Source organism: Scyliorhinus torazame, chromosome 1, assembly GCF_047496885.1.
Source record: "Scyliorhinus torazame isolate Kashiwa2021f chromosome 1, sScyTor2.1, whole genome shotgun sequence".
Lineage (NCBI taxonomy): Eukaryota > Metazoa > Chordata > Chondrichthyes > Carcharhiniformes > Scyliorhinidae > Scyliorhinus > Scyliorhinus torazame.
Genome location: NC_092707.1, coordinates 237,474,251 through 237,486,621, shown reverse-complemented (window position 1 = coordinate 237,486,621; position 12,371 = coordinate 237,474,251). Strand labels below are relative to the sequence as shown.

Genomic DNA, 12,371 nt, shown 5'->3' with positions numbered 1-12,371 from the left:
TCCCATGCATATCTTATATGGTCAATCAGATTGCGCAGTACCGGGTCTTCTCAACAATTGACCTGAAATCCGCCTACCACCAGCTCCCCATCCGGAAGTCGGACCGGCCAGACACTGCCTTCGAGGCGGACAGTCGCCTCTACCACTTCCTTAGGATCCCTTTCGGTGTCACAAATGGGGTCTCGGTCTTCCAAAAAGAGATGGACTGAATGGTTGACCAGTACGGTTTGCGGGCCACCTTTCCATACTTAGATAATGTCACCATCTGCGGCCTTGACCAGCAGGACCACGATGCCAACCTCGATAAATTCCTCCGCACTGCCACTCTTCTCAACCTGACCTACAACAAAGAGAAGTGTGTTCAGCACGACCCGGTTAGCCATTCTTGGCTATATAGTCCAAAAAGGACTTCTCGGGCCCGACCCCGACCGCATGCGCCCCCTCATGGAACTTCCCTTCCCCCACTGCCCCACGGCCCTCAAACGCTGCCTGGGCTTCTTTTCCTACTTCGCTCAGTGGGTCCCAAACTATGCGGACAAGGCCTGCCCACTCATTCAGTCCACCCAATTCCCCCTCGCGGCCGAGGCACAACACGCTTTCGCCCGCATCAGAGCAGACATCGCCACGGCCGGGATGCGCGCAGTGGACGAGTCACTGCCTTTCCAAGTAGAAAGCGACGCTTCAGACGTCGCCCTTGCCGCCACTCTAAACCAGGCAGGCAGACCCGTGGCATTCTTTTCCCGCACCCTTCATCCCTCCGAAATTCGACACTCATCCGTTGAGAAGGAGGCCCAAGCTATCGTTGAAGCTATGCGGCATTGGAGGCATTACCTGGCCGGTAAGAGATTCACTCTCCTTACGGACCAACGGCCGGTAGCCTTCATGTTCAATAACACACAGCGGGACAAGATCAAAAATGATAAAATCTTGAGGTGGAGAATCGAGCTCTCCGCCTATAATTACGAGATCTTGTATCGCCCCGGTAAACTCAACGAGCCCCCAGACGCCCTCTCCCGAGGTACATGTGCCAGCACACAAGTGGACCAACTCCGGGCCCTACACGACAGCCTTTGTCACCCGGGGGTCACTCGGTTGTACCATCTGGTCTAAGCTCGCAATCAGCCCTACTCCGTTAAGGAAGTAAGGACAGTCACCAGGGACTGCCAGGTCTGTTCGGAGTGCAAGCCACACTTCTACCGGACGGACCGTGCGCGCCTGGTGAAGGCTTCCCACCCCTTTGACTCCTCAGCGTGGATTTGAAAGGGCCCCTCCCCTCCACCAACCGTAACACATGCATTCTCAGTGTGGTCGATGAGTACTGAGGATTCCCCTTCGCCATCCCATGCCCCGATATGACGTCTGCCACCGTCAGCAAGGCCCTCAGCACCATCTTCACTCTGTTCGGTTTCCCCGCCTACATCCACAGTGACAGGGGATCCTCATTCATGAGCAATGAGCTGCCTCTCGCTGGCAGGAGATCCTCCCTGACGCTCTGCACTCCATCCGGTCACTATTGTGCACCGCCACTAATAACACACCTCATGAACCTGTTTTTACCTTCCCCAGGAAGTCCACATCCGGGGTGTCGCTCCCGACTTGGCTCGCTGCTCCAGGAGCGGTCCTTTTCCGTAGGCACGTCCGACTCCACAAGGCGGACCCCTTGGTGGACAGGGTTCACCTGCTCCACGCCAACCCTCAATATGCCTCCGTTGAGTTCCCCAACGGTCGCCAAGATACTGTCTCACTCGGGGATCTGGCACCGTCAGGTTGCACCCCAACACTGCCCCACCGCGCCGCCAATATTGGCCCCACCAGACCACCCCCCTCCCCTTTTCCGCACAAGAGGACGAAGAGGACTTCTGCACGCTCCCGGAGTTCCCCGATGACTAGCCAGCATCAGCACCGCCACCACCGCCATCGGTGCCACCTCCACCACCGCCAGCACCGACTTCGCCGCCACCGTTACGCCGCTCCCAACAAAGCACCAAAGCACAGGACCGGCTGAACCTTTGACGGACTCCGGACCGTCAACATGGACTTTTCTTTCCCTACCACTGTTCATAATTGCACTAATTGTATATAGTTTCACGTCACCCCCGCCGGACTCATTTTTAACAGGGGGTGAATGTGGTGAACCACTGTAATAGGAGATGTAAGGTAGGACCTGCACTACAGGTTCGTCGGTAGCTCCTGCCGGCTGGCTCCGCCCACTGAGAACTGTATAAATATGCATGACCTCCAGTGCCCTGCCATTTCGCCAGCTGCAGCAGGAGGCCACGCATCTGACTGTAATAAAGCCACAGTTGTACCCAACTTTAGTCTTTGTGCAATTGATCGTGCATCAGTCTCAAAATGGAGAAAGGTGACTAGTGGTGTTCCACAGATATCTGTGCTCAGACCACTGTTGTTTGTGATATACATAAATGATCTGGACGACGGTATAGGTGGTCTGATTAACAAGTTTGCAGATGATACTAAGATTGGTGGAGTTGCAGATAGCGAGGAGGACTGTCAGAGAATACAGCAAAATATAAATAGATTGGAGAGTTGGGCAGAGAAATGGCAGATCGAGTTCAATCCAGCCAAATGCGAGGTGATGCATTTTGGAAGATCTAACTCAAGAGCGGAGAATACGGTCAATGGAAGAGTCCTGGGAAAATTGATGTACAGAGAGATCTGGGAGTTCAGGTCCATTGTACACGGAAAGTGGCAACGCAGGTCGATAGAGTGGTCAAGAAGGCATACAGCATGCTTGCCTTCATCGGACGGGGTATGGAGTACAAGAGTCGGCAGGTCATGTTACAGTTGTATAGGACTTTGGTTAGGCCACATTTGGAATACTGCATGCAGTTCTGGTCGCCACATTACCAGAAGGATGTGGATGCTTTAGAGAGGATGCAGAGGAGGTTCACCAGGATGTTGCCTGGTATGGAGGGTGCTAGCTATGAAGAAAGGTTGAGTAGATTAGGATTGTTTTCTTTGGAAAGACGGAGGTTGAGGGGGGACCTGATTGAGGTCTACAAAATTATGAGAGGTATGGACAGGGTGGATAGCAACAAGCTTTTTTCAAGAGTGGGGGTGTCAATTACAAGGGGTCACGATTTCAAGGTGAGAGGGGGAAAGTTTAAGGGAGATGTGCGTGGAAGGTTTTTTACACAGAGGGTGGTGGGTGCCTGGAACGCTTTGCCAGCGGAGGTGGTAGAGGCGGGCACAATAGCATAATTTAAGATGAATCTAGACAGATATATGAACGGGCGGGGAACAGAGGGAAGTAGATCCTTGGAAAATAGGTGACAGGTTTAGGTAAAGGATCTGGATCGGCGCGGGTTGGGAGGGCCGAAGAGCCTGTTCCTGTGCTGTAATTTTCTTTGTTCTTTCTTTGAAACAGACGGGCACTGGGCAAAGCTGCCTGCCCGCAACCACATTCTTCTCCGTTTCCTTCTGTTGTTTTGCCACCTCCTGATACCTCGACTCACAAGGCCACCAATCAGGCTTCAATCCCGCCCATCAAGGCGCTGTCGTCCCCACCACCACCTCTCCGGCGGTCGACCAGGATCAGACAAAGCCACAGAGACTGGACTTATGAACATTTGTTCTGTTTGCTATGTTCTGTTTTTCGCATTAGACACCTGTTTTCACATGTACATATGTTCACATCCACTGCATGTATATATGTTAACATTGGCCTATTCTTGTAAATACCTTCACATGTGTCATCCAAACATACAAAAAAGGGGAGATGTCATGATATGCAGACACACACATAATGACATACAGACAAGCAGCTAATGGACACAGAGAACAGGACATGACCAATAAGCAGGCAGGACTCTCAGGGGTGGTACCTCACTATAAAAGACACGAGGCACTCACATTCCGCCTCTTTCCACTGATGAACATCTAGAGAGTCAGTCAAGGGTGTTGTTACAATCTCACACCTCCACCACGTGGCTAAGAGCTAGTCTGGTTCAGTCAGACAGAGTAACCACATTTAAGTTAGCAGAGAGTCGAACTCACAGAGAACTGTGCTAACTGTGCTATTAGTTCAATAAACTTGATTGAACTAACTTCAAGGTCTGGAGTATCTTTCTGATCTAAGCTGCATCCAGTTGCAGTCAGTGTTTGACCAGTGTACCTAACACGACCGAAGAGGTTGAACCAAAAACAAAATCCTTTAAAAAGAGTGCCTCTTGCTACATGCCTTTGTTCTAAACCAGCTTTCTTTTGTGTATGTCCAGTCCTTTGTTTGTGCTTATGCTTTGCAATGTGTTTCCATGTTGTCGATGTATTTTTTGATGTTTATTTTCTAAGGTTTTATTCTTTGTAATCGCCAAAAAGCCATTTCGTATACGAGTGTATACCAGCCAAGTGCCTGACAATAAAGTCATATTTTTGAACCTCACCAACCGAACTACCGATTCTTATTAGAAGAGGGAAATAAGAATCCCATCAAGTATATGTGCGCAATTTTGGCGCCGGCATCAAATGGGTCCCGGGCGTGGTTCACCGGGCCACAGGTCCAGTTTCGTACTCGGTCCGGGCGCTGGGACATGAAGCAAGCTGCCACATGGACAACATGTGCTGCCGAACGCAGGAGCCACCAGAACACCGGACGCTCCAGTCTAGGTTCGCCCACAATCCTCGTCGCCGCCTAGAGAGCCACGCCAGTCACCGTCACCTCTGCCTGTCGAAGCCCAAGAGGCTGAGATGCCTGACGCCTCATCGGAAGATTCGGATGACTCGAACATGGACACCAGCCCGTCCGCCGTGGTCTTCCAGTCGCCTGCAGCGCCGACACCATCTCCGGCTATGCCATCCCTGCCTCGATGATCCACTCGAAAACGTTGGTCGACGGTACGTTACACAACTCCCAGACCCATTCCATCAACACCAGACCGCCATCCACTCCCAAAGCGGACAAGAGGGCCTCAGCCCGAGGACATGGACCTTTCTTCAGATTTGGGAGGGGGGGCAGGGTCGAGAGGTGTTACGACCCCCTTAGGGACCAAGGACTGTACTCCACTCATTTCCCCCCTTACACAGCTGAATATCAGCTCCTCTGGTTATTGGGGACTGGGTTTCCCCTTAACAAGAGAAATCCACACAGTATAAAAACCCTGAGCGGGAAGAGGAGTTGTAGTCTTTAGTAGTTTTGTGTAGAATGTCATAGAATTTACACTGCAGAAGGAGGCCATTCAGCCCATCGAGTCTGCACCGGCTCTTGGAAAGAGCACCCTACCCAAGGTCCACACCTCCACCCTATCCCCATAACCCAGTAACCCCACCCAACACTAAGGGCAATTTTGGACACTAAGAGCAATTTATCATGACCAATCCACCTAACCTGCACATCTTTGGACTGTGGGAGGAAACCGGAGCACCCGGAGGAAACCCATGCACACACGGGGAGGATGTGCAGACTCCGCACAGACTGTGACCCAAGCCGGAATCGAACCTGGAACCCTGGAGCTGTGAAGCAATTGTGCTATTCACAAGGCTACCGTGCTGCCCAACCGCTGTAATAAACCTGTTGTTAAGTCCTATCCTACCGTGTGTTCCTGTCATCTCTCCAGTTCGGGTTCTACACATAGCACAATGCATTGCAGCCTCTTACCACATTACTGGAACCAAGTATTCATCGGGAGGAGTTCTCCACACCCCATCCTCAAGGCGGGTTTTTTCATGGCTCGCTATCGACTGCTGACGGGATGTTCTGGTCCCGCTGAACTCGATGCCGATTTGCGTTCCTTGCTTGCGCTGCTGTCGGGGAACCTGCGGCGGGGCTCGATTGTGACAGGACCAGAAGATCCCGCTGGCAGGAAGGAAGGGCTGGAGAATTCCGCCCAACGTGTTTGCATCGATACTTGACAAGAACGGTACCAGAGATGAGTGACTTCAGTTATGTGGAGAAATTGGAGAAGGGAGGATTATTCCCCTTCGAGTAGGGAAGATGAAAGGGAGATTTAATAGTGTTATTCATAATTGTGAGGGCTTTTGATGTAGTAGAGGGGAAAAACAGTGAGCGGAGTTCTCCGGTCCACCAGCTGCATGTTTCTCGGCAGTGCCTTTTTCTGATGCGGGATTCTATCTTCCCGCCGCTTGTCAATGGGATTTCCCATTGTAACCATCCCACGCGGGGTTCGCTGCTGGCGGGAAAATTGAATCGCAACGACCGGTGAATTCCGGCGAGTAGCAAAGATTTAAGATAATTAACAAAACAACTTGGTTTTTTTCATACAACTACTTCTTAAGATAATAAAAATGACTACATTTTTATGAATTAAAATGAATATGTACATGCCTTGAATATGTTCAGTGATTGTAATGCGCTGTCTGAAAGGGTGGTGGAAGCAGATTTGATAGTAAATTTCAGAAGGGAATTAGATAAATACTTGAAACGGAAATATTTGGAGGACTATGAGAAAATGGCAGAGTAATTGGACATCTCTTAGAGAGGATGGGTTCAACTACCTGCGTTCAGTGCTGAATGATTATATCCTAATCACATGGCAGACACCTAATTAGGTGCATTAGTCTGGGACTAGAATCCCAATGTAAACCATGGTACTTACTCTCAGGAATGAACGCCGCTATCAGACAGGAGCCTCCTGCCAACAGGCAACCTGCTGCAAAGGGGAGGCGCCGTCCAATCCGCTCAATGGTTAATAGGATGATGATTGCTGCCGGTATTTCTACCGCTCCTGAGATGAAGAAGTCAAGGAAAATATTTCCTCCCAGCGTTCCCAAACGCATGACAAGACCTTGGTACACCAAAGTTATCGCAAACCTGTAATGGAATTGCATGTGAGTTAGTCCAGTGAGATTAACGTACAGAATCAAGTTTGATCTAATGGAGTGTGTGTCATTGTTAAGATCACCATACCATATCCATAGAATCCCTACGGTGCAGAAGGAGGCCATTCGGCCTATCGAATATTGGAGTATTGTGGGCAGTTTTGGTGTCCTTATCTGAAGAAGGATGTTCTTGCTATGCATGAGTGCAGCAAAGGTTTACCAGACTGATTCCTGTGATGGCAGGACTGTCATAGAATTATAGAATCATAGAATTTACAATGCAGAAGGAAGCCATTCGGCCCATCGAGTCTGCATCGGCCCTTACAAAGAGCACCCTACTCACATGTGGAGAGACTAAATTGGTTAGGATTATATTCATTGGAGTTTAGAAACATGAGAGGCGATCTCATAGAAACTTACAAAATTCTAACAGGATTAGACGGGGTAGATCCAGAAAGAATGTTCCTGATGGTGGGGGAGTCCAGAGCTAGGGATCATAGTTTGAGGATAAGGGATAAAACCTTTAGGACTGAGGTGAGGAGAAATTTCTTCACCCAGAGAGTGGTGAATCTGTGGAATTCACTTCCACAGAAAGTAGTTGAGATGAAAACATTGCATAATTTCAAGAAAGAATTAGACATAGCTCTTGGGGCTAAAGAGATCAAGGGATATGCGGGGAAGGCGGGATTATGAAATGAAAATGAAAATGAAAATCGCTTATTGTCACAAGTAGGTTTCAAATGAAGTTACTGTGAAAAGCCCCTGGTCGCCACATTCCGCGCCTGTTCGGGGAGCTGGTACGGGAATTGAACCGTGCTGCTGGCCTGCCTTGGTCTACTTTCAAAGCCAGTGATTTAGCCCTGTGATAAACAGCCCCTGATTAGGGTATTCAACTTGATGATCAGCCAAAATCATAATGAATGGCGGAGCAGAAGTGAAGGGTCGAATAGCCTCCTTCTGCTTCTATTTTCTATGTATGTTTCTATGTACGTATGAGTCTGCACTAACTCCCCGAAACAGCACTCTTCCGAGGCCCACTCCCGCGTCCTATTCCCGTAACCCCGCGCATTGAACAAGGACAATCCACCTAACCTGCACATTTTTGGACTGTCGGAGGAAACCGGAGCACCCGGAGGAAACCCACGCAGACATGGGGAAAACATGCAAGCTCCACACAGACAGTCACCTGAGGCTGCAATTGAACCCGGGTCCCTGGCGCTGTGAGACAGCAGTGCTAACCACAGTGCCACCGTGCCATCATTGCTAAGATCATCATGGCCTGGATTTAACCTAGGGGCACCTGAAGTCAGTGCAGGTGGGAGCCGATGTGAAACCCACTCCCAGCCGAAATATTATGATGGGGATGCATGGGCAGGGTCTGTCAGATGGCAGGGGATGTGGGGGAGGGGGGGGAAGGGAGGAGCAATGGGGATAGGGGGGAGCAATGGGAGGGAGAAATGGGGAATAAGGGAGAGGAGGGAGCAAAGGGGGAATGAGGGGGAGGGGAGAGCAATGGGGGAATGGAGGATCCCAGGGTGGAAGACACCGGCGGTTGTCAGTCTCACACCCTCCCCAATTCCTTACAGATATTACACACAATGGACGATATATTGGACCCCACGGAAGCTGCTCTAGTGGTGCTGCTGGCGGGCTAGGTGGCCAGACGACAGAGAAGACAGCGGTGTCGGCAGAGACTCGAGGCAGCGGCCCATGTGCAGTGCCCTGCCCCACATCCTAAGGACCTGGCAGCCCATCAGGCCAGGGAGGGACCCAGAGGGGGAGGCCGGTGACGGCCCAATGTGTACAGGCGTCACTGGTCTTTTGAACAGATGACAGACAGCTCCGCCTCAACAAGGGACAGTGCGGCAGCTGTGCAATGTTCTCGGACCTGGCAACACGTGGAGGAGGAGAATACCCTCTCTTGGTGGCCATCAAAGTCACCGCAGCCCTGAACTTTAACACCTCAGAATTATTCCAGGGCTTGAGTGGGGACTTGTTTGGCATCTCACAAGCTACAGCCCATGAGTGCATCCATGAGGTCAAGGATGCCCTGTTTTCCCGGGCAGCGAACTATATAAACTTTGACATAGGGCTTTAAAATAAATAGTGGGGGTGAGGATTCAATTGTATAAAAAATTTGAAAATCAAAGTTAAAGATGAGAGTGCAGGTTAATGATGAGGACTTTAGACGAGTTAAAGGGGCCAAGGGCTCAAGAGAGGTTAGTAAAGTTTCCACAACATGTAATAGAACAGAGAAAATAAAGTAAGCGGCAGGAATCTAACTTCAGAAACAGCAAATAATGGACAACTATGAGAAGGGGAGTGGTCAATGCAGGACTGAGGGCGTTGTACCTAAATGTGCGTAGTACACAAAACAAGATAAACAAGCTTATTGTGCACTTTGAAATTGGCAGGTACGATGTGGGTATCACAGAGACTTGGTTGCAAGTGGATCAGGGTTGGGATCTAAATTTCCAAGGATATGTGTCAAGGACAGACAGATGGGCAGAGGAGACAGGGTTACATTGTTAGTAAGAAATTAAGTTAAATCGAAGCAAGAAGCGAAATAGGGGCAGAAGGCATAGAATGTGTGTGTGTAGAGTTGAGGAATCACAAAGGAAAAAGACCCTGAAGAGAGTTATGTACAGGGCCCCTAACAGTAGTCAGGATGTGGAGCAGAAAATAAATCAAGAAATGGAAATAGAAAAAAGAAAGGAAATATTACAATAATCATGGGGACTTCAATATGCAGGTGGACTGGGAAAATCAGGTTGTTAGCGGATCCCAAGAAAAGGAATTTGTGCAATGTCTACAGGATGGATTCTTGGGCAGCTTGTGGTAGAGCCCACTAGGGAACATGTAATTCTGGATTTGGTGATGTGTAATGAGACAGACCTGATTAGGGAACTGTGGTATTATCAGGTATTACAGTACCCAAGAGGCCGAAGACCATTGGTTAAACCTAGGCGTTTACCATTGGCTGTTGGTATGTAGCTCCGCCTTCACAGGTGGGGTATAAGAACCGGTGCCGTCCCAGCAGCCCTCACTTTCTGTACCGAAGCTGCTGGGGAACAGTTCTAGTCGATTAAAGCTTTCAGTTATGTTACAACCTCGTCTTTGAGTGTAATTGATCGTGCATCAATTTAATCGACTACACTTAAGTTGAAAGAATGGATCTTCGAATCAAGCCGGAGTGTCTACAACTCAGCCCCCATGCGGAGAACTCGGCGGCGATATTTAAGCACTGGCTGGCGTGTTTTAAAGGCTACCTCGAGACGGCCGGAAGCACCCCCTCAGGAGAACAGAAACTGCATCTCCTGCACTCAAGAGTAAGCCCTGGGATCTTCACCCTCATCGAGGAGGCGGAGGACTACGATGCTGTGATTGAACTGTTAAAAGGACATTATAGCCGCCCTGTAAACCAGGTCTACGCAAGTCACCTGCTCGCAACTAGACGGCAAAGCCCCGGGGAATCACTGGAGGACTTCTACCGGGGCGTTACTGGTGCTGGGCAGAAACTGTGGCTGCCCGCAAGTTTCGGGGAGCGAACACACGGAACTTCTAATCCGGGATGCCTTCGTAGCAGGAACGAGCTCCTCAGAGATCTGCCAAAGACTCTTAGAAAAGGACACCCTGGGACTGAGAGAGGCACGAGCCCTGGCACGGTCCATGGATGTTGCCTCCAGAAATGCGCAGTCCTATGCGCTCGACCACGCGGCGGCCCCCTGGGCTGTGTGGCATCCCGCAGCGGCAGCCCCACTGACTTTCCCCGTGTCCTCGCAGGCCTGCGCTGTAAGACGGCCCGCTAACTCCCTCGGGCCCCGCTGTTTCTTCTGCGGGCAGGCGAAGCATCCCCGCACGCGCTGCCCGGCCCGCACCGCCACCTGCAAAGGGTGCGGCAAGAAGAGCCATTTCGTGGGGGTCTGCCAGGCATGAGCCGTGGCCGCGGTCTCCAGCGACTCCGGGCCACCGCGGTAATCTTCCCCCCGGGCCCCAGGCGGCCAGCACTCACCGCCACCCCCCCTATCCTAGGGCCACATCCAACCCACGGACGTGGCCATTTTGCCCCTCGGACACCACGCTGGATGGATGGGCACCGCCATTTTGTCCATCCCCGCCACCATTTTGTCCATCCCCGACCACCATGTGCGATCCATGGGAGACGCTATCTTGGATGGGGCCCCAGCACGGCCGACTACACGCTGCCTGATCACAACCCGCAACTGCTCCATCTGGCCTCGGTGACGGTGGACCAAAATCGACCTCGGACACTCGCAACTGCAACGACGACGGTGTTCATCAACGGCCACGAGACGTCTTGCCTGATGGACTCTGGGAGCACGGAGAGCTTTATACACCCCGACATGGTAAGGCGCTATTCACTTGTTACCCACCCTGTAAACCAAAGAATCTCCCTGGCCTCCGGGTCACACTCGGTGGAGATAAAGGGGTTCTGCCGTGCAGACCTCACTGTCCAAGGCAGGAAATTCAACAATTTCCGCCTTTATGGCCTGCCGCACCTATGCGCGGCTAAACTCCTGGGGTTGGACTTCCAATATAACTTGCAAAGCCTCACCTTCAAATTCGGTGGCCCTATACCTCCCCTTACTGTCTGCGGCCTCGCAACCCTTAAGGTCGACCCGCCTTCCCTGTTTGCGAACCTCACCCCGGATTGCAAACCCGTCGCCACCAGGAGCAGACGGTACAGTGCCCAGGACCGGACCTTCATCAGGTCTGAGGTCCAAAGGCTACTGAGGGAAGGGGTCATCGAAGCTAGCAACAGTCCCTGGAGAGCTCAAGTAGTGGTGGTGAAGACCGGGGAGAAACATAGGATGGTCATTGACTACAGTCAGACCATCAACAGGTTTACGCAGCTGGATGCGTCCCCTCTCCCCCGCATATCCGACCTGGTGAACAGGATCGCGCAGTACAAGGTCTTCTCCACGGTGGATCTCAAGTCCGCTTACCATCAGCCACCGCTCCGCACTAGTGACCGCAAGTACACTGCCTTCGAAGCAGGTGGGCGGCTCTACCAATTTTTAAGGGTTCCCTTTGGTGTCACTAATGGGGTCTCGGTCTTCCAACGCGAGATGGACCAAATGGTTGACCGATACAGCTTACGTGCAACGTTCCCGTATCTGGATAACGTCACCATCTGCAGCCATGACCAGCAGGACCACGACAGCAACCTCCGGAAATTTCTCCAGACCGCGAAAATCCTTAACTTAACGTATCATAAGGATAAATGCGTATTTAGCACCGACCGCCTAACCATCCTTGGCTATGTGGTGCGAAATGGAGTTATAGGCCCCGACCCAGAGCGCATGCGCCCCCTTATGGAATTCCCCCTCCCTCACTGCCCCACGGCCCTGAAGCGCTGCCTCAGGTTTTTCAGTTATTACGCACAGTGGGTCCCCAACTACGCAGACAAAGCCCGACCCCTAATCAAGTTCACAACCTTCCCCCTGTCGACGGAGACCCGCCAGGCCTTCTGCCGCATGAAAGCAGACATTGCGAAGGCCACGATGCGCACCATCGACAAGTCCCTCCCCTTCCAGCTCGAGAGCGATGCGTCC

At 51.4% G+C, this 12,371-nt stretch overlaps 1 protein-coding gene across 1 annotated transcript in view; it reads right to left on the bottom strand.

The window, feature by feature from the left end:
• slc22a2 (solute carrier family 22 member 2) overlaps positions 1 to 12,371 on the bottom strand; it is a 95,254-nt gene that overhangs the window by 47,631 nt on the left and 35,252 nt on the right. The window contains exon 7 of the mRNA XM_072503643.1: positions 6,573 to 6,787. Within this exon, the coding sequence (XP_072359744.1) occupies positions 6,573 to 6,787 (215 nt within the window). The remainder of the gene's footprint in view (positions 1 to 6,572; positions 6,788 to 12,371) is intronic.